The 23122-nt window shown below is 47.8% G+C and overlaps 1 protein-coding gene across 9 annotated transcripts in view; it reads right to left on the bottom strand.

The window, feature by feature from the left end:
- The window catches only part of PTBP3 (polypyrimidine tract binding protein 3), a 264116-nt gene that overhangs the window by 31603 nt on the left and 209391 nt on the right, over positions 1-23122 (bottom strand). For all 9 annotated transcript variants that reach the window (XM_075825588.1, XM_075825591.1, XM_075825589.1 and 6 more), the window contains one exon: positions 791-965. In XM_075825588.1, the coding sequence (XP_075681703.1) occupies positions 791-965 (175 nt within the window). The remainder of the gene's footprint in view (positions 1-790; positions 966-23122) is intronic.

The raw sequence follows: 23122 nt of genomic DNA, 5'->3' as shown, positions 1-23122 counted from the left end.
GCAATGGGAGAAGGGGTCACCTTATGGCAAGAATATTAGGAATAACAGCACTAGAAGAACATACAAAAAAAAAAAAACTGTCCAAAAAATACAATCCACCTAACAGGGTAAACATTTTCCTGTATATATCGTAGCATAGTGGCTATTTAAGAGGGAGTGAAAATATGGATTTATCCGCTGTGTGTATGAAACTATGCATTTTTAACGCAACCAGAAGGTAAGTGTTGGCAGAGAAAGGGTTCTCTAAACAAGGACTAGTGGAAAGCCCGGGCTAGTTGCTGGAGTGGAAGAGAAGGCCCCACTGTGGTTTTGACCACACTCTAGTAATTACATGCAGTTTTGCCAAGGTGCGGCTCTCTGCCAACCAATACCGCTCATTGTGAATCAGGGATCCCAAACCTGGTGAAGAACAGGTGGTATCAGCCTATGAGAGTCTTTCTGGTTGCTGGTATGGCCATTTGTGTTTTATTTTGAGGTGCTAGGCAGTAAGCCTTCAAACGGATAGTTATGGAAGCCATGTGTACGCATAGGGCCTGTTCAAATCACCGTTTGGTTTCCATTCATCAGTTCCTCTGATGGAAAGGTTGAATGGAACTGATGAACGGAAACCGCATGGTGATTTGAAGGCCCTATGCGTACACATGGCTTCTATAACTATCAGTTTGAAGGCTTACTTCCTAGCACCTCAAATATAACACAAATGGCCATACCAGCAATCACCAGAAACGATCGCTTCTTTTTGTATTACCAGTAATGCTTTAGTTTCAGTTGGTTTCACAAAAGTACCTACCAAAAGCGGCTGCCATTGTGGCATCAAGGGATGGCTGTCCATCTCCAGTAGGCAGGTCAAGGCGTGTGAAGTCCCGGCTCTTATCATTGTTGTATTTAACATTAAGGCTTGTCAGTTTGGAGAATTCAATGCGCAGTGTGCAGCAGGCATTGTAAATATTCTGCCCGTCTAAAGCCTAGAAAAAACAATATATTTGTATTAGAAAAATTACACAAAGTATAGGATAAAACGCCTCCTCCCCCATTAAATAAGGGCATATAGATAGAATAATACATATATTTAATGGGCTAAATAGCTGGCATATGTGTACTTTTATTAACAATTGAAAAATTGTGACTTTAATTGTTAGTTACCCAATGAAGAACCACACACTGATATAACTAAGGCAACAACACTGGATCTATGCAATATTTGTGGAGATCTGCTATTGTTGAGAAGTATGTGCCATCAGAACTTCTGGCCCCAATGACCACTTTCTCACCCTCACAACTGGGGTCATAAGTGCTGGTGGCATTTATAGATATGTGCTACCAAGAATTCTAGATGAGCCTAATAAGACAACCTAAAGCTATGCTTTGTTCCATCTCTTCCACGGAGATTCTCTTTCTTTCAAACTCCAGATTTCACTGTATATTAAATTACATTTATTCAGGGCTCTACAATGCCATAAAAACAAACAGTAACGTCTATACAAACACAGAAAACGTGCTGTACATTAATATCTGCAGAGCTCGTAAACTGCTGTTGTTTTACTTGGTGTTTATGAGAACACAATATTCCACAAGTCCCCATATTCTTGGAACTATAAGACCATGTTCACAGGAGGAAAATTCTGCCTGTAAAATCTGCTCCAGGCGTTATTTTGCACAGTGGTTTGACAAAAACGCGTCAAAACACGCGTCGAGGCGTTTTATTTCAGTCTCCCACTGATTGAAATGGGGTTTTGGAGGCGGAAACCGCCTCAAGATAGGTCATGATGCTTCTTTTTGCCGTGAGGCGGTTTTTCCGCTCGCGGTAAAAAAACGCGTCCACCTCCCATTGAAATCAAAGGGAGGCATTTTCGTCCGTTTTTTGGCGCTGTTTCCGAGTCAAAAAAACGTGTCAAAAACTCTGTGTGAACAGGGCCTAGACAAACTATAAAAAGGAAGAAAATATTTTGCTGTACTAAAATACTAGCTACTCTTTCCGCAGCCTGATCGCGCTCCACCGGTCAGCTTTCCCTTGCAAAATGTGGATTATAAAATGTATACAACAGTGCGCCGGATTTATAGTGTCTGAAAGATATGTTACTTGTTTTCTGGTAAATATCACACTGAGAGGAACTTTATCTTGTAAAGTCTTTAAAATGTATGTATACTTTTTTCTATTACACATATGGTAGTGTGATTTAGTCTATTTATGTTCTCTCTTATCCTTTACCGTTTAGAATGTAATTCAAAAGGAAGCTACGTTGAGGTGTTAGGAACTTCCGTGAAGCTGTTTCATACTTAATGAATTTAAATTCCTTTACCCCGAGGCTTACTTACTGGGGTTAAAAGGAAGAATGAGCGAAAAACAACATAAGAAGGAAGCAACAAATTATACTCTTTATAACAATTAGAAACTGACCCATGTGTTTTCTAGCAGGCTTTACTACTGTGGCAGAGTGGCACTTGAATATGTAGTGGTCATTACTACTAAAGAACTATTTTTTCCTTATTAAAGCCAGATGGGCAGGTGCCAGCAACTAAATCTCACCAGATAGATGCTTTCCAATTTTAAATCTGTTTTTTCTTTTTGCTACTGTGGTATTTTTACGTTTCAACATGCTCTCAGTGTGGAATTTTGTGGTATTTTTCCCACATTGGCTTTAAAGTTAAAAGTACCAGAAATGTTTAAAAAAATTGAATGTAAAATCATTAACAAAAACAGCACAAAAAAAATAAATACATTGTTGTGTTGTGAACTTTATATTTTCAAAATCAGCAAATAGCCAGCTGCTGCGTTTTTAGCAACCAAAAAAACATGAAACATGAACATTATAAAATAATCCAGCCTATGGTCACACCCACAGTTTTCATGCAGTTTTTAGTTCTTGATGCAGGTAGGAAAGGTATAAAGAAATGACTGATGCTTCTCCTTTCTTTTGTGTCCACTCCTGTGTTTGGATAAAAAACCTGAGCCAAAAACGTCATCAAAACTGCGTGTGATCCTTGACTTTATAGCAACATTTGCAGCCCCACTGTCATGAGACAGAGAAACGTTGAATAAGGGCTTCTATAATAAATACTGAACAGCCCCCTGATGCATCCGCAGTTCTTCTATAAAGGATGTGTGAGCTGCACGTCAGGAAAAATCCGCTGTCAGTCAGCTGCTGTTCTCTAATCAGTGTTGATGCAAGAACACAAATGGACTCCTAACCAAATTCCAATCTATTGGACTAGGGATTTGAGGTGCTCCTTTAAAAGAGTTAGGGGGGATTCACACGAGCGTGTCTTCGGTCCGTGCGGGCCGCGTGGTTTTCACGCGGCACGCATGGACCAATACAAGTCTATGGGGCAGTACAGACAGTCCGTGCTTTTTGCGCAGCGTTTGTCTGCTGCGCAAAAAGCGCGACAGGTTCAATAACTCTGCGTATTTCGCGCATCACGCACCCATTGAAGTCAATGGGTGCGTGAAAATCACGCGCACCACACGGAAGCACTTCCGTGGGACGAGCGTGATTCGCGCAACAGCAGTGAAAAGGATGAATGAAAACAGAAAAGCACCACGTGCTTTTCTGTTTCCAAGCATCCAAACGGAGTGTCTTTGCGAGGAGCGAACCCCGACAACCGAGGCAAACTTCACCGGGTTCGGCCAAACTCGTTTTGGCCGAACCCGGCAAAAAAATTTCCGGTCCGCGACGTCGGGAGAGATTCACTGTGCATGGTGCTGAAAGAGTTAAACTGTTTCAGCACCATGGACAGTGACTTGCGATCCCAAAACACATGAACCTGTAAAAAAAACCGAAGTTCTAACTTACCGATTACTCCTGTCTCCTTCCTGCAGTCCGACCTCCCGGGATGACACTTCAGTTCAAGTGACAGCTCCAGCCAATCACAGGCCAAGCACAGGCTGCAGCCAATCACAGGCTGCAGCGGTCACTTGGACTGCCGCGTCATCCAGGGAGGTGGGGCCCGATGTCAAGAGAGGCGCGTCACCAAGGACGCGTCACCAAGGACGCGTCACCAAGGCAACGGCCGGGAAGTTCTCGGTAAGTAGGAACTTTATCTTTTTTTTTTACAGGTTTTTCGCTGTTGTGTTCGGCATTCACTGTCGAGGGTGCTGAAAGAGTTAGCTCTTTCAGCACCTTGGACAGTGACGGGCGTTGACAAGCCTCATCTCTATGATGCCGGCTGCGCGAAAATCACGCAGCCGCGCATCAGACACGCATGACACACGCAGCTGTCAAATGGTTTTTGCGCTCGCAAAACGCCGCGTTGTTTGCGCGCGCAAAAACGCAACGCTCGTGTGAATCTGGCCTTAAGGAAATTGCCAGGTGCATAGTGCAGCCTTTATTATAAACATATATACTAAATGGGGTAGTTCATTTGTAGATAATTGAAAGTGTGTGTGGCACCGGCTGCCGGGTGGCTGTGTGTGGCGCCGGCTGCAGGGGGGCTGTGTGTGGCGCCGGCTGCAGGGGGGCTGTGTGTGGCGCCGGCTGCAGGGGGGCTGTGTGTGGCGCCGGCTGCAGGAGGGCTGTGTGTGGCGCCGGCTGCAGGGGGGCTGTGTGTGGCGCCGGCTGCAGGGGGGCTGTGTGTGGCGCCGGCTGCAGGGGGGCTGTGTGTGGCGCCGGCTGCAGGGGGGCTGTGTGTGGCGCCGGCTGCAGGGGGGCTGTGTGTGGCGCCGGCTGCAGGGGGGCTGTGTGTGGCGCCGGCTGCAGGGGGGCTGTGTGGCGCCATCTACAGGGGGTCTGTGTGACGCCATCTACAGGGGGTCTGTGTGACGCCATCTACAGGGGCCCTGTGTGACGCCATCTACAGGGGGTCTGTGTGACGCCATCTACAGGGGGTCTGTGTGACGCCATCTACAGGGGGTCTGTGTGACGCCATCTACAGGGGGTCTGTGTGTCGCCATCTACAGGGGGTCTGTGTGTCGCCATCTACAGGGGGTCTGTGAGACGCCATCTACAGGGGGTCTGTGAGACGCCATCTACAGGGGGTCTGTGAGACGCCATCTACAGGGGGTCTGTGTGACGCCATCTACAGGGGGTCTGTGTGACGCTATCTACAGGGGGTCTGTGTGACGCTAACTACAGGGGTCTGTGTGGCGGGATAAATAGGGGGCTGTGTGTGGCGCTGTCTACAGGGGCTGTGTGTGGCGCTGTCTACAGGGGCTGTGTGTGACGCTATCTACAGGGGGTCTATGTGACGCTATCTACAGGGGGTCTATGTGACGCTATCTACAGGGGGTCTGTGTGACGCTATCTACAGGGGGTCTGTGTGACGCTAATTACAGGGGGTCTGTGTGGCGGGATAAATAGGGGGCTGTGTGTGGCGCTGTCTACAGGGGCTTTGTGTGGCGCTGTCTACAGGGGTTGTGTGTGACGGTATCTACAGGGGGTTTGTGTGACGGTATCTACAGGGGATCTGTGTGACGCTATCTACAGGGGGTCTGTGTGACGCTATCTACAGGGGTCTGTGTGACGCTATCTACAGGGGGTCTGTGTGACGCCATCTACAGGGGGTCTGTGTGACGCCATCTACAGGGGGTCTGTGTGACGCCATCTACAGGGGGTCTGTGTGACGCCATCTACAGGGGGTCTGTGTGACGCCATCTACAGGGGGTCTGTGTGACGCCATCTACAGGGGGTCTGTGTGACGCTATCTACAGGGGGTCTGTGTGACGCTATCTACAGGGGGTCTGTGTGACGCTAACTACAGGGGGTCTGTGTGGCGGGATAAATAGGGGGCTGTGTGTGGCGCTGTCTACAAGGGCTGTGTGTGACGCTATCTACAGGGGGTCTGTGTGACGCTATCTACAGGGGGTCTGTGTGACGCTATCTACAGGGGGTCTGTGTGACGCTATCTACAGGGGGTCTGTGTGACGCTATCTACAGGGGGTCTGTGTGACGCTATCTACAGGGAGTCTGTGTGACGCTATCTACAGGGAGTCTGTGTGACGCTATCTACAGGGGGTCTGTGTGACGCTAACTACAGGGGGTCTGTGTGACGCTAACTACAGGGGGTCTGTGTGACGCTAACTACAGGGGGTCTGTGTGGCGGGATAAATAGGGGGCTGTGTGTGGCGCTGTCTACAGGAGCTGTGTGTGGGGCTATCTACAGGGGCTGTGTGTGGCGCTATCTACAGGGGGTCTGTGTGGCGCTATCTACAGGGGGTCTGTGTGGCGCAATCTACAGGGGGTCTGTGTGGCGGGATAAATAGGGGGCTGTGTGTGGCGCTGTCTACAGGGGCTGTGTGTGGCGCTGTCTACAGGGGGTCTGTGTGACGCTATCTACAGGGGGTCTGTGTGGCGCAATCTACAGGGGGTCTGTGTGGCGCAATCTACAGGGGGTCTGTGTGGCGCAATCTACAGGGGGTCTGTGTGGCGCAATCTACAGGGGGTCTGTGTGGCGCAATCTACAGGGGGTCTGTGTGGCGGGATAAATAGGGGGCTGTGTGTGGCGCTGTCTACAGGGGCTGTGTGTGGCGCTGTCTACAGGGGGTCTGTGTGACGCTATCTACAGGGGGTCTGTGTGGCGCAATCTACAGGGGGTCTGTGTGGCGCAATCTACAGGGGGTCTGTGTGGCGCAATCTACAGGGGGTCTGTGTGGCGCAATCTACAGGGGGTCTGTGTGGCGCAATCTACAGGGGGTCTGTGTGGCGCAATCTACAGGGGGTCTGTGTGGCGCAATCTACAGGGGGTCTGTGTGGCGCAATCTACAGGGGGTCTGTGTGGCGCAATCTACAGGGGGTCTGTGTGGCGCAATCTACAGGGGGTCTGTGTGGCGCAATCTACAGGGGGTCTGTGTGGCGCAATCTACAGGGGGTCTGTGTGGCGCAATCTACAGGGGGTCTGTGTGGCGCAATCTACAGGGGGTCTGTGTGGCGCAATCTACAGGGGGTCTGTGTGGCGCAATCTACAGGGGGTCTGTGTGGCGCAATCTACAGGGGGTCTGTGTGGCGCAATCTACAGGGGGTCTGTGTGGCGCAATCTACAGGGGGTCTGTGTGGCGCAATCTACAGGGGGTCTGTGTGGCGCAATCTACAGGGGGTCTGTGTGGCGCAATCTACAGGGGGTCTGTGTGGCGCAATCTACAGGGGGTCTGTGTGGCGCAATCTACAGGGGGTCTGTGTGGCGCAATCTACAGGGGGTCTGTGTGGCGCAATCTACAGGGGGTCTGTGTGGCGCAATCTACAGGGGGTCTGTGTGGCGCAATCTACAGGGGGTCTGTGTGGCGCAATCTACAGGGGGTCTGTGTGGCGCAATCTACAGGGGGTCTGTGTGGCGCAATCTACAGGGGGTCTGTGTGGCGCAATCTACAGGGGGTCTGTGTGGCGCAATCTACAGGGGGTCTGTGTGGCGCAATCTACAGGGGGTCTGTGTGGCGCAATCTACAGGGGGTCTGTGTGGCGCAATCTACAGGGGGTCTGTGTGGCGCAATCTACAGGGGGTCTGTGTGGCGCAATCTACAGGGGGTCTGTGTGGCGCAATCTACAGGGGGTCTGTGTGGCGCAATCTACAGGGGGTCTGTGTGGCGCAATCTACAGGGGGTCTGTGTGGCGCAATCTACAGGGGGTCTGTGTGGCGCAATCTACAGGGGGTCTGTGTGGCGCAATCTACAGGGGGTCTGTGTGGCGCAATCTACAGGGGGTCTGTGTGGCGCAATCTACAGGGGGTCTGTGTGGCGCAATCTACAGGGGGTCTGTGTGGCGCAATCTACAGGGGGTCTGTGTGGCGCAATCTACAGGGGGTCTGTGTGGCGCAATCTACAGGGGGTCTGTGTGGCGCAATCTACAGGGGGTCTGTGTGGCGCAATCTACAGGGGGTCTGTGTGGCGCAATCTACAGGGGGTCTGTGTGGCGCAATCTACAGGGGGTCTGTGTGGCGCAATCTACAGGGGGTCTGTGTGGCGCAATCTACAGGGGGTCTGTGTGGCGCAATCTACAGGGGGTCTGTGTGGCGCAATCTACAGGGGGTCTGTGTGGCGCAATCTACAGGGGGTCTGTGTGGCGCAATCTACAGGGGGTCTGTGTGGCGCAATCTACAGGGGGTCTGTGTGGCGCAATCTACAGGGGGTCTGTGTGGCGCAATCTACAGGGGGTCTGTGTGGCGCAATCTACAGGGGGTCTGTGTGGCGCAATCTACAGGGGGTCTGTGTGGCGCAATCTACAGGGGGTCTGTGTGGCGCAATCTACAGGGGGTCTGTGTGGCGCAATCTACAGGGGGTCTGTGTGGCGCAATCTACAGGGGGTCTGTGTGGCGCAATCTACAGGAGGTCTGTGTGGCGCAATCTACAGGGGGTCTGTGTGACGCTATCTACAGGGGGTCTGTGTGACGCTATCTACAGGGGGTCAGTGTGACGCTATCTACAGGGGGTCAGTGTGACGCTATCTACAGGGGGTCAGTGTGACGCTATCTACAGGGGTCAGTGTGACGCTATCTACAGGGGGTCAGTGTGACGCTATCTACAGGGGGTCAGTGTGACGCTATCTACAGGGGGTCTGTGTGACGCTATCTACAGGGGGTCTGTGTGACGCTATCTACAGGGGGTCTGTGTGACGCTATCTACAGGGGGTCTGTGTGACGCTATCTACAGGGGGTCTGTGTGACGCTATCTACAGGGGGTCTGTGTGACGCTATCTACAGGGGGTCTGTGTGACGCTATCTACAGGGGGTCTGTGTGACGCTATCTACAGGGGGTCTGTGTGACGCTATCTACAGGGGGTTGTGTGACGCTATCTACAGGGGGTTGTGTGACGCTAACTACACGGGGTCTGTGTGGCGCTGTCTACAGGGGCTGTGTGTGGCGCTATGTACAGGGGCTGTGTGTGGCGCAATCTACAGGGGGTCTGTGTGGCGCAATCTACAGGGGGTCTGTGTGGCACTATCTACAGGGGGTCTGTGTGGCACTATCTACAGGGGGTCTGTGTGGCACTATCTACAGGGGGTCTGTGTGGCACTATCTACAGGGGGTCTGTGTGGCACTATCTACAGGGGGTCTGTGTGGCGCAATCTACAGGGGGTCTGTGTGGCGCAATCTACAGGGGGTCTGTGTGGCGCAATCTACAGGGGGTCTGTGTGGCGCAATCTACAGGGGGTCTGTGTGGCGCAATCTACAGGGGGTCTGTGTGGCGCAATCTACAGGGGGTCTGTGTGGCGCAATCTACAGGGGGTCTGTGTGGCGCAATCTACAGGGGGTCTGTGTGGCGCAATCTACAGGGGGTCTGTGTGGCGCAATCTACAGGGGGTCTGTGTGGCGCAATCTACAGGGGGTCTGTGTGGCGCAATCTACAGGGGGTCTGTGTGGCGCAATCTACAGGGGGTCTGTGTGGCGCAATCTACAGGGGGTCTGTGTGGCGCAATCTACAGGGGGTCTGTGTGACGCTATCTACAGGGGGTCTGTGTGACGCTATCTACAGGGGGTCAGTGTGACGCTATCTACAGGGGGTCAGTGTGACGCTATCTACAGGGGGTCAGTGTGACGCTATCTACAGGGGGTCAGTGTGACGCTATCTACAGGGGGTCAGTGTGACGCTATCTACAGGGGGTCTGTGTGACGCTATCTACAGGGGGTCTGTGTGACGCTATCTACAGGGGGTCTGTGTGACGCTATCTACAGGGGGTCTGTGTGACGCTATCTACAGGGGGTCTGTGTGACGCTATCTACAGGGGGTCTGTGTGACGCTATCTACAGGGGGTCTGTGTGACGCTATCTACAGGGGGTCTGTGTGACGCTATCTACAGGGGGTCTGTGTGACGCTATCTACAGGGGGTCTGTGTGACGCTATCTACAGGGGGTCTGTGTGACGCTATCTACAGGGGGTCTGTGTGACGCTATCTACAGGGGGTCTGTGTGACGCTATCTACAGGGGGTTGTGTGACGCTATCTACAGGGGGTTGTGTGACGCTAACTACACGGGGTCTGTGTGGCGCTGTCTACAGGGGCTGTGTGTGGCGCTATGTACAGGGGCTGTGTGTGGCGCAATCTACAGGGGGTCTGTGTGGCGCAATCTACAGGGGGTCTGTGTGGCACTATCTACAGGGGGTCTGTGTGGCACTATCTACAGGGGGTCTGTGTGGCACTATCTACAGGGGGTCTGTGTGGCACTATCTACAGGGGGTCTGTGTGGCACTATCTACAGGGGGTCTGTGTGGCACTATCTACAGGGGGTCTGTGTGGCACTATATACAGGGGGTCTGTGTGGCACTATCTATAGGGGGTCTGTGTGGCACTATCTATAGGGGGTCTGTGTGGCACTATCTACAGGGGGTCTGTGTGGCGTGACCTACAGGGGGTCTGTGTGGCGTGACCTACAGGGGGTCTGTGTGACGCTAACTATAGGGGGTCTGTGTGACGCTAACTTCAGGGGGTCTGTGTGGTGGGATAAATAGGGGGCTGTGTGTGGCGCTGTCTACAGGGGCTGTGTGTGGCGCTATCTAAAGTGGCAGTGTGTGGCGCTATCTAAAGTGGCAGTGTGTGGCGCTATCTAAAGTGGCAGTGTGTGGCGCTATCTACAGGGGCTGTGTGTGGCGCTATCTACAGGAGCTGTGTGTGGCGCTATCTCCAGGGGCTGTGTGTGGCGCTATCTACAGGGGCTGTGTGTGGCGCTATCTACAGGGGCTGTGTGTGGCGCTATCTACAGGGGCTGTGTGTGGCGCTATCTACAGGGGCTGTGTGTGGCGCTATCTACAGGGGCTGTGTGTGGCGCTATCTACAGGGGCTGTGTGTGGCGCTATCTACAGGGGCTGTGTGTGGCGCTATCTACAGGGGCTGTGTGTGGCGCTATCTACAGGGGCTGTGTGTGGCGCTATCTACAGGGGCTGTGTGTGGCGCTATCTACAGAGGCTGTGTGTGGCACTATCTACAGAGGCTGTGTGTATGTGGTGCTTTACTTTACAGTGTTTGACACAATTATATTCAGGGGCACAGTGTATGGTGCTATTATATTTAGGGGCACAGTGTATGGCACTATGATAAGTTTATCTTTGTTTATAGGTGTGGAAATGTTGTAAAAGTGAGGAGATGAAGACATCCGAGTGCCAAATTCTGCAGAAATGGTTCATGGCCAGGAGAAGTCGTGACTGGACAGAGAAGAAAAGAGGAAAAAAAACCTACTATAATCTCAGAAGTCGTCACCTGTGACTGGATTTATAGAGAATCTGTCACCTCTACTTATATGTTTATTATAGGAAATCATTGTACTTCACAAAAAGTCTTTGTGCAGTCCAGGACTTATAGACAAATGGGTGTTACCATTCCCCTTGTCAGGAGGATGTGTCCCTGCGTAGTGTGATACGTTCAGTATGTAGGGAAACAGCCCTTTGACAAGGGCAGGGCCTGTGTCCTCAGTGGGCCGCTCTCTCCTTACTCACTGGCCACAGGCTTTTTTCCACCTGAGCGGTGCACAGTGCACGTCATGCACTACACTGCCTACCAGTCATGGATTGTGTAGTGCAGCGAGTGCACTGTGCAGTTGCAGGCAGTCAAGTACCATCCCTCCCACATCAGACGGGATCTTCCAGTGGGCCACACTCTCTGCACTCACTACAACGCTCCAGCCCTGGACCATCTGTGGAGCCTGCTGCCTGCCAGGACTCTGTCTTCAGTGTGCTGCAGCAGCAGCAGTTGCAGGACCCATTGAGATCCTGTCTCCTCCTCCCTCATAGCTCCTTTCTGTAACACGATACAGATTGCTCCTTAGTCTGCAGACAGAGTAGTACAGGAAAATAAGAGACTTCTGTTCTCTGCCCACTTATTGCTGGTATCCCCTGTCCTCTGCCCCCATCTGCTCTCTCCTGTCTTCTGCTCCCCCCTCTAGCTGCTTTCTCCTGTCTTCCCCCTCCCAGCTACTTTCTCCTGTTCTCTACTCCCCCCTAGCTACTCTCTCCTGTTCTCTGCCCACCCAGCTGCTGATTTACTAATGGCCCCTTCTACCACTGTCCTGGGATGTGGTAAATAGCAGTTGGTAATTGCCCCTGCTTCTTAAAGTTTCCTACATGTCAGAGGTCCAGAAATCAGCTATTCGAAGGTAAATGTGTAATGCGTGTGTAAATTATGTAATTGTGTTTAAATACTGTATATGTGTGTGTTATGTATATACTTTGTATATGTGATTACAGTATGTGTGCCTAATATGTGTGTAAGGCCCCATGCACATCACGTTATTGCCCTACATTTGTCTTGTACGTTAGGAAAGATTCCGACATACAAGATTAACACGTTCATAGGGCTCCATTATCCCAACGGAGACCAAAGGAGAGTTCTTTTGGCCTCCGTCGGGCTGTATACGTCGATATACCTTTTTTTGCAGGATGGAATAGCGTAGAAGACAAAGCTACTCCATCCTGAGGGATCCCACAATTTTTTTTTAACATGGGAGCCTATGGGTGACGTATTCCCGTGTGGCATCCGTCACAGTTATACTGTACGTTAAACGTATACCTCAGGGAGTTTCCAACATCACTGTCCATATATGTACAGTGTCGTCAGATCGCTAGCTAATTCTCTGCTTGGGGACTCAAGTGATAGGAAACTCCTGACATCACTGTCCATATATGGACAGTGACATCAAGACCAGTGCTGGAGTCCCCGGGCAGAGCATCAGATAGCGCTCTACCCCTGAACTCCAGCACTGCTCTTGATGTCACTGTCCATATATTGACAGTGACGTCAGGAGTTTCCTATCGCTGGAGTCCCCAAGCAGAGAATCAGCTAGTGCTCTGCGCCGAGACTCCAGCACTACTCCTGATATCACTGACCATATATAGACAGTGTCGTCAGGAGCTTTCCCTGGGCCAGAGTCCCTGGCAGAGAATTAGCTGTTGCTCGGCCCTGGGAAAGCTCCTGATGTCACTGTCCATATATGGACAGTGAAGTCAGGAGCTTCTTATCGCTGGAGTTCCTGAGCAGATCATCAGCTAGCGCTCTGCCCGGGAACTCCAGCACTGCTCCTGAAGTCACTGACCATATATAGACAGTGAATTCAGGAGCTTCCCCAGGGCTGGTCCTGGATGACATATCCCACTGTGTGCCTTACAGTGGGATACGTTTCGGCCTTTTGTCAGAGGTATACGTCGGGGCTCTTCCCGACATATACCTCTGATGGAAGGCTTAAACGTGATGTGAATGGAGCCTAATGTGTATACATTGTATATGTGCATAATGTGTGTGTGTGTGTGTGTGTGTGTGTGTGTAAGGCGCATACAGTATGTGTGTGTAGTCTGTGTAATGTGTATATATGTCTAATGTGTGTATATTGTGTAGATGTGCTTGTTATGTGTATATGGGTGTATAATATGTATACAAGTGTGTAATGTGTATACGTGTGTAATATACAGTATGTATATATATATATATACACATATATATATATATATATATATATATATATATATGTGTAATTTGTTTTGGTGTGTATATGTGCGTACTGTATATGTGTAATGTGTGTAACGTGTGTAATGTGCGTGAAATGTGTATTACATGCACACTGCATGACACAATTTTTTTTGTATGATTTTAAACCAGGTCCCTGTTCTCTTTCTGTGCTGCTCAAGCATTTCAAAGCTGGTAATCAGACCGCTCCTGTATAGAATCTGTAACTGTTGTACACACTCAGCCTATTACATTCTGCTCTTATACATCAATTCTGTGAGATTTACTGATATAAAAAATATCTTAGCAACATGGAAGGAAAATGCGGCTTCAGACAGCATCGAGAACTCAGTTCAGACGTTGATAATTCTAAAATGAACATGCATTGTTTTGGTTTAGATGGCGAGTGGCCCTCACCAATTATCCTGCAGCTACTTGCTGCTCCAGAGTCCATGTGCAGCATGAGCGGGTTCAGCTCACACAGCTCAAGACAGAAATATTAAAACCCAAGGCCAGGGCCAGGAAGCAGTGGTCTGAAAATAAAGTTTGTTCACTAACCCCCCCCCCCCCTACACACACACACACACACACACACACACACACACTATTAGTAATTTGTGAATATATTGACTTTAATTACCTGTCATCCCCTTTCCCACCATGGGGAACTATAAACTTACAGCATGCCCTGACAGCTGTAGACCTAAAGGACATGCTGAGAGTTATAGTTTTACACACAGATTGCATTCAACAATTAATTATGTTACGTTCCTAAAGGGGTATTCCCATCTTGTAAAAGTGATTGCATATTCTAACATATGTCATCACTTTATGATCTAAGACCTATGGGACCTCGACCAATTCTGAGAATGAAGGGGCTGCAGCGCTGCGACCACTTCACTATTTTTCCCTACATAGCGATGCCCACGGCCACCTGGCTGTGCAGGGAACTGCAGACTGCCCCATTCACTTGTTGTCTAAAGGGTGAGCCCAACGTACCCCAGTCCGACTCTGGACAGCATGCATGGAGAGATGGTGGGCCTGTGTGATTTAAAATGCCAGGGCTGATTTTAAGTCCCAGTCCGGCCCTGGACAAGGGGAATTGTAGCACCCATTTGTTAATGCTTGCACAAATAGGTAGTTTTAACAATAGTTATGGCGCAGCAGGGCAGCAGTGGAGAAGGGGGGCCCAGGTTTGGGTAACAGCCCAGGGCCTATGGTCTACTTAATCCGCCACTGGGCGGATGTAACATTTAAATTTACAAATGGCATCTCTCCTCTGCTCCAACGGCGATTTTGTAAGTAGATTAAGATAAGAGGCTATAGCTTGTTAATGTTTTAAAAAATTTTGGTGTTACTTATTGATGTGTTCTACAGAATTGTTTCTCTTTTGTTCCACTAGGTTGTTTTACTTCTCTCCGCATCAGATAATGTTTTTTGATGTTGCATCCTTGTTGCAAAGTCAGGACCCACTATGCTTGCTGTCAGTGAGTAGCTGACAGCTCTAATACACTGCACTACGCATGTAGTGCAGTGTATTAGAATTGCGATCAGAGCCTCCTGCCCTCAAGTCCCCTAGTGGGACAAAGTAATGAAGTAAAAAAAAAGTAAAAAAACTGTTGTGTAAAAATAAGAAAATAAAAGTTTTAAAAGTAAAAATCCCCCTTTTTCCCTCATCAGTCCTTTATTAATACAAATAAACAAATAAACTATACATAATTGGTATCGCCACGTCCGTAACGGCCTGAACTACAAAATTATTTCGTTATTTATCCCGCGAGGTGAACGCCATAAAAGAAAATAATAATAAACCATACCATAATCACAATTGTTTGGTCACTTAAACCTCCCATAAAATGGAATAAAAAGAGATCAAAAAGTCACATGTACCTAAAAATAGTACTGATCGAAACTACAGTTCGTTACGCAAAAAACAAGTCCCACACGGCTTTCTTGATGGAAAAATAAAAAAAGTTATGGCTCTTAGAATAAGGCAACACAAAAAGTAAATGATTTTTTACAAAAAGTATTTTATTGTGCAAACGCCATAAGACATTAAAAAAACTATAAACATAAGGTATCGTCGTAATCGTATCGACCCGGAAAATAAAGTGAATATGTTATTTATAGCGCACGGTGAACGCTATGAAAAAATTGAATAAAAAAACAATAGTAGAATTGCTGTTTTTTAGTCACCACACCTCTTAAAAATAGAATAAAAACTGATCAAAAAGACGCATGCACCCCATGAAAACTACAATTAATTCCTCAAGGGGTCTAGTTTCCAAAATAGGGTCATTTTTTGGGGTTTGCATGGTTTGGCACCACAAGACCTCTTCAAACCGGACATGGTGCCTAATAAAAAATCCTCTAGGTGATCCTTTGCTTCAGAGGCCGGTGCTTCAGTCCATTAGCGCACTATGGCCACATGTCGGATATTTCTCAAAACTGCAGAATCTGGGCAATAAGTATAGAGTTGTGTTTCTCTGGTAAAACCTTTTGTGTTATAAAAAAAATGGTATAAAGAGGATTTTCTGACAAAAAAAAATTATGTAAATTTCACCTCTACTTTGCTCTAAATTCCCGTGAAACACCTAAAGGGTTCATAAACTTTCTAAATGCTGTTGTGAATACTTTGAGGGGTCTAGTTTCTAAAATGGGGTGTTTCATAGGGGTTTCTATTATATAGGCCCCAAAAAGCAACTTCAGAACTGAAATGGAACCTAAAAAATATAAAAATGAGGCAATACTTCGCTTCTTACATTATACTGATAATGAGCCGTGCCCACCCTGACATGACCCCAGTTTTGACCGTTTGTATAAATGGAGACCCCTATTAGACCATTTCAGTGCCCGGTTTTCTCAAGCATACACCCCCGATAAGTGTATTTCTATTGATGAGTCCTTGGTACATTTTAAAGGGAGGCTTCAATTCCGCCAGTACTTGCCGAGTAAGAGGGCAAGGTATGGCGTGCAGATGTATAAGCTGTGCAAGAGTGCATCAGGGTATACCTACAAATTTAGGGTGTATGAAGGAAAGGACACCAGTATTTATCCCCCAGAATGCCCCCCCCCCCTTACTGGGAGTTAATGCAAAAATTGTGTGAGATTTGGTGCACCCACTGCTGGACCAGGGTTACCACCTCTACCTGGATAATATTTATACCAGTGTCCCACTCTCCAAGTGCCTCTCTTTTGAAATTTTCTTAAAAATATGAGAAAGTTGGGGCGTGGCTTGGACATGGCGCTGACCAGACGTGCTGCTTGAGAGCTCTGTTCCTGCACTTCCCTAACCCGATCATTAGCACCTTCAGAAGCTGAAGTTCACTTACCTGATGGTGAGGAAATCCAAGGCCACCTCTGGGACTCCATATCAGACGAGGCAGATGTCGTCAACCGGCTCCATTCAGCATTTCCTAACGGACGCTGCTGTTGGAGCGACTTCCAAGATGGCGCCGCTGGAGGGGAGACGAGATGGTGGCGGGACTCCGTTTGCTGTGGAGATTACACCTGCGGCCACCGCTGCTGCTTCAGGTAACGGCTGTACTCTTTCCTCTCCTTCTCGTCCTATGGGACAGTTTACTCCCCTGCTGGCGGGGGGCGAGCAGAGTTCTCATGGGACGGTCATGGCGCCTCCTGCTGTGGAACGCTCGCCACGTGGTGCCTGTCATGGCGGCCAGGTCTCCCCTTCTTCCTCCTCTTCTATGTCGGGGCCTGCATTATTGCCTCCCATCTCTTCCAGGGATACAGATGGTCACTTCTCTCACAATTTAGTCGCCCCGGGGGATGATTTACAGGGATTGAGGCAACAGTTATCCGTTTTGCCTACTAAACAGGACATGGAGAGTTATATTAACCGTTTGGAGACCACTTATAAATCTGAGATTCAGTCTCTCACTACTAATCTCTCTCACTTGTCTGATCAAGTACAGCGTATGGAAGGAGATATCTCATCTGTCTCAGTGCAGCAGGTTTCACATGCAGATCGTTTGGATCAACACTCCCATCAAATTCATATGCTCTTTAATTTGTCGGAGGATCATGAAAACCAGAACCGCCGTAACAATATTCAACTTTGGGGCATTCCTGAGGATGTTTTTCCTGGGCAACTCGTACCCACTTTACAGTCGCTGTTTAATTACTTACTGGAGCTCACAGGACTCTTGGTCCTCGTAATCCGGATCCTGACAGACCTAGAGATGTTCTATGCCGTGTTCATTTCTTTGCTCTCAAAGAGCAGATTATGAGGAAGGCCCGTGATAAAGGCGAAGTGTTCTTGAATGGTGTCAAGATTCAACTCCTGTCTGACTTGTCTAGGATGACTTTGGACAAACGAAGAGTGCTCCGTCCTTTGCTGGATTTGCTGAGAGAGCATGAGATGTCTTACTCGTGGGGTCACCCCTTTCAGTTACAGGTTCGCAAGAATGGAGGGTTGCTGATTGTTCGAGACCCCGGGGATATTTCGGATTTTTGTGCTGCTCTCCATTTGCCTCGAGTCTCTATACCTGAATGGCCTTACGTTCCTCCGCCACCTCCACGCTCACCTGCATCTCCTATGAGGCGTAATGGTGGTCGTGATGCTGATCCGCTGTGATTCCTTCCTGACGTCTACTCTGCGGTCTGCTGTTGGATCTTTATTTTTGCCTCCACCCTGTGAGGCTGTTGTTTGCTGCTTCCATGTTCACATGATGAGACGGTCACCTGTTTATTTTCCTTTTATGCTAGGTGGATACTCCTTCATGGAATTTTGGCCATTTATTGTTCCTGATGGGCTGTAGGAATTAATTCCATGTGCATGTTTATTTCATAATTTTATTTGCCTAAATGTACATTTATGCTGTCAATAACTGTATTTAGGGTGGTTCTTTTTTGGGGTTTTCTTTCTGTTCATGACCATGTCATGTGCCTTATGCTATATGCTTTCTGTCATTGTTCTTTTGATCTAACTTCGCGTCACTTCGCGTCACTTGGTTTCCTTTCCTTTTTCCTTCATTTTTTTTTTTATCAATTCAGCTATGTTTCATATTATTGCTGAGTTGGGGGGTGTGGGGCGCTGGCTAGACCTTGTCCTGACACTTCTCCTCTTAGGGATTCACTGGTTGTATCTGGTTGTATCCGGTGAATACTGTATTTTGGATTGTTTCTCCTTGATTAGATCAGGGAGTGGGTGATCATTTCACCCGTTTTGTTGGTCTTTGTAGTCATGTTATCCCTTCCTTGTTTGTCTTGTCTTTGCTGCTTTAGTACACGGTATTGGCTTGATTATCCTGAATACGGTGAGATGGCACAGTTGAAAGTATGTACCTTTAATGTTAGAGGGTTACTAATCGGTAAGTCCAAAGGGGCTAGTATTTGCATACACAAATCACTTTCTCATAAGACCATTAATGTCCTGATTGACACGGGTGGTCGGTTTGTCTTTCTTAAGCTGTCCATTAGGAATAAGATTTTCACTTTGGCTAACTTTTATCTTACCAATCAGGATCAGGCTCGGGTGTGCCGAGTATATCTCAGGAAATTAGAGGAGTTTTCGAAGGGTGTTTTACTAGTGAGAGGTGACTTTAATTTGACATTTGACTCCAGACTTGATACCTCCTCGGGCAGGTCTGCTGTTCCTAAGACACAATTGGCGGCTTTGAAGACTACGATGCACTCTATGCAATTGATGTGTGGTGGATTCTTCATCCTCAGGTACGAGAATATACTTATTTCTCTCAGTTACACAATATGTACAGTCACTTAGATGCTTTTCTCATTAGCCACCACTTGCTTACCTGGCACCATACTTCTGTGGTGGGCCCTATGTTTTGGTCGGATCATGCTCCGTTTTTTTTGTCCCTTACCTTCCCCAATTCGGTGCCCAATTTTCAGTCTTGGAAGATTAATGATAATCTCTTACGGGATGCGGTGTGTATGTCAGCTCTTAAAGATACGCTCAGCTCTTTCTTCACTGTGCACGCTCATGACTCTGCTCCATTACCATTACAGTGGGAGGCATTGAAGTGCGTGGTTAGAGGTGTCCTAATTCAGCACGGGGCTCGCTTGAAGAGGGAAAAAGGGGTAGCTATTGCACGGCTCCTTGCGCGGATACGGGAGTTAGAGTCCAGTCATAAGCGTGCTCCTTCTTCACAGGTTTTTTCTAAGCTTACTACAACGCGAGAATCCTTGCGTTCTTTGCTAGACTAATCGCATGATAGATTTCGGGATCGGATACGCAAACACTCATACGAATTTGCAGATAAATGTAGCAAGTCCTTGGCAAGGATTTTACATCCCCGGACGCAAGCATCATATATTCCTAAAACTGCGTCTTCCACTGGCAGCGAGGTTCATGACCCGGTCGGTATCACTAAATGTTTCAGACATTATTACTCTACTTTGTATAACCTCAAAGGTCATTTTCATAATATGCATGCTGATGCGTTGCATGAAAAAATTGATCATTATGTACAGGACACGGCCTTGCCGTCTTTGGAGGCTGGGGACACCTTGGGTCTTGAGGAAGATTTTTTTGGACTCTGAAGTTTTGCAGGCGGTTGGAGACTCTTTTGGGCAAAAGTCCAGGACCTGATGGGTTTAACAATAGATTTTATAAGACGTTTAAGGATCAACTCGCTCCCTTTTTGACAAAAGTCTTTAACTCTGTGTCTTCCTCTTGTCCCTTTGCGCCTCAGTCTCTTGAGGCTCATATTACCCTTCTGCCAAAACCGGGTAAGGACACAACGACGTGTGCAAATTTTAGGCCCATTTCATTGATTAATGTAGATGTGAAAATCTTTGCGAAATTGACTGCTTCTCGCCTCTCTCAGTCATTGCCGGACTTGGTCACGGATGATCAGGTGGGGTTTGTGCAGGGTAGAGAAGCCCGGGATAATACTAACAAGACCCTTCTTTTAACATCATATTGCCAGACACGCAAGATACCGATGTGTCTACTTTCTGTTGATGCCGAAAAGGCTTTTGATAGGGTACACTGGGTGTTTCTCCGCAGTGTCTTGACTCAGGTCGGACTTGGCTCTACAATGGTGGATAGGAGTATGGCGCTAAATCACAGGCCTACAGCTCGGGTGCGAGTTAATGATCTTTTGTCTGACTCTCTGCCTATTACAAATGGGACGAGACAGGGGTGTCCACTTTCGCCTCTGTTATATGTGTTGGTCATGGAACACCTGGCTGTGGCACTGCGGAATAACCCTAGCATTAATGGCATTTGTGTTGATGCTCAGAATCCTATGATTTTTTTGCCATCTTTGACTGGATAGTTTGAGCGATTTGGTCACTTGAGTAATTTTAAGGTCAATTATTCTAAATCGGAGACGCTAAATGTATCTCTGGATGCCCCACTAGGTGCTCATCTCGCTCTGGTTTTCCCGTTTAAGTGGCAATCTACATCTTTAAAATACTTGGGGATACATATCCCCACACATTTGTCTGACTTGTTTACCATGAACTACACACCTATCTTACAGCGTACCTTGCGAGAGTTGGAGGCATATGGGGGTAGGCGCATGTCGTGGTTCGGGCGTATTAACACTGTTAAAATTGATATCTTGCCTAAATTTCTGTATATATTTCAGACTGTCCCTATTGTGGTTCCTGTGTCCTTCTTCAAGACCTTGCATGGGGCCATAACCAAATTTGTATGGGGCTCTTCTAAGCCACGGATTCGATTTTCTGTCCTCAGTAGACCCAAGGTGGAGGGGGGCGCGGGCTTACCGGACTTTAAACATTACCATCAAGCTGCGATCCTCAGGAGGTTGGTGGATTGGTTCCGCTCGGCTGCGGGTAAGCAATGGGTGCGCATTGAGAAAGGTATGTCCTCTCTTGCATTGTCTTCTCTGCCTTGGTTGACTGGCTCCCAGCGACCAACGTCTTCTCTGCCTTTCCTCACACATCAGTTTCTTGTGGTCTGGGAGCGGATCATTGGTACCCTGGACCTTGCTCACCGTCCAGTTCCTTTGACTCCTCTTTTTGATAACCCTTCCTTCCCTCCAGCGGTGGGTGTGGACACATTCCTGTGTTGGGGGAGACAGGACGGCGGATACCTAGCTCAGACCCTTACATCCAATGGTGCAATTTTGTCACTTGCTGCTGTCTGACGCCTGCCCGGGGAGACGATCAATATGGTGGTCTTATTTCCAGTTGCGTTCCTATCTCTCTTCCATGGGTGATTGTTTGGTGTTGCTTCAGAATAAGACTCCTTTGGAACTTTATCTGTCATTGACTTCTGCTCCTTCTCACATGCTGTCCTATCTGCATGGGATTCTCCGCCCTAGCTATTCTTTTTCTCAATTGGTGTTCAGTACAGCATGGGATGAGGAAATGGGGGTTCGACACTCTGAGGAGGATTGGGGGACTTCCTTTTTCTTGGCTAACAAATTGCCGACTTCTTGTTTTGCTCAGGAAAAAAAATTATAAAATCCTTACCAGATGGTACCGTTGTCCTTCCTTCCTGCATAGGATATTTCCTGATGTGTCTGCTGATTGTTGGAGGTGTGGGGAGGCTCCTGGAACCATGTTGCACATTTGGTGGGGTTGCCCCAAGCTCCGTCCCTTTTGGGAAAAAAATTGCGACCTCGGAAACAAGCTGTTTGACACTGAAGTTCCTACATCTCCTTCTATTGGCTTGCTTTCCATGGTTCCTGGATCACTCCCACAGGTATCTTTCGGCATTTTTTGACTGCAGCTCGCACTATCATACCACGTCACTGGAAGTCCATTCATGTACCTTCTTTACAGGAATGGGTTACTGAAATGAACGGGATTATGAGGATGGAGGAGTTGAGGTCTGCTGATCGGGGTAAATCTGACATATTTGTTCAAAATTGGTCAGTCTGGTCGGTGTTTCGGGCTGGTGCTGATTTGCCTCTCTGGTTGGATGGCCTCTTTTGAACGTTCCAATCGCCAATTCTGTGTGCTTTTGTTTGTTTGTGCTTCCTTCTGTTGTCTTGTGTTTGTGTCATTTTGTGTTGGAATTAACACATAAAAATTTTAATTCTTACTTGTTTTTTGAGACTGGTTTCCCTACATATTGAATTTGAATATGGATATTGTGCTGTTATTTGCCACTGGATGTTATTATTTCCTCTTTTCTTTTTGATGTTTGGGAAAATACCTCCTACCTTTGATTTTATGTACTTGTAAATTTGTACACCTTGAATTTATTGCACTGTGTGCAAAGTTTTGAGATTTCATATGATGTCTTATTTGCGGTTTTATATTCTAATAAAAATTGTTGATAAAAATATGAGAAATTGCTGTTTATGTTCTTTCTTGAAAATGTGAGAAATTCCTGGTAAAGTACTAAGCCTTGTAACGTCCTAGAAAAATAAAAGGATGTTCAAAAAACGATGCCAATCTAAAGTAGACATATGGGAAATGTGAACTAGTAACTATTTTGGGTGGTATAACCATCTGTTTTACAAGCAGATGCATTTAAATGCAGAAAAATGCTCTTTATTCTACATTTTCTCTAAATTTTGCAATTTTTTACAAATGAACACTGAATATATGGACCAAATTTTACCATGATCATAAAGCCCAATGTCTTATGAGAAAACAATCTCAGAATCGCTTGGATAGGTGGTTTAAGCATTCCGAAGTTATTACCACAAAGTCAAATATGTCAGATTTAAAAAATGGGCTCTGAGCCTTAAGGCCAAAACAAGGCTGTGTCCTTAAGGGGTTAAAGTCAATTGAAAAGTTACTTAAAATCTCCTAAAACATTGTTTTGATTAAAATATATATATATTTTTAGTTCAAAGGTGTACATAG

Source organism: Rhinoderma darwinii, chromosome 1 (genome assembly GCF_050947455.1).
Source record: "Rhinoderma darwinii isolate aRhiDar2 chromosome 1, aRhiDar2.hap1, whole genome shotgun sequence".
Lineage (NCBI taxonomy): Eukaryota > Metazoa > Chordata > Amphibia > Anura > Rhinodermatidae > Rhinoderma > Rhinoderma darwinii.
The sequence above is the reverse complement of the archived record's forward strand: the minus strand, read 5'-3'. Positions and strand labels throughout refer to the sequence as shown.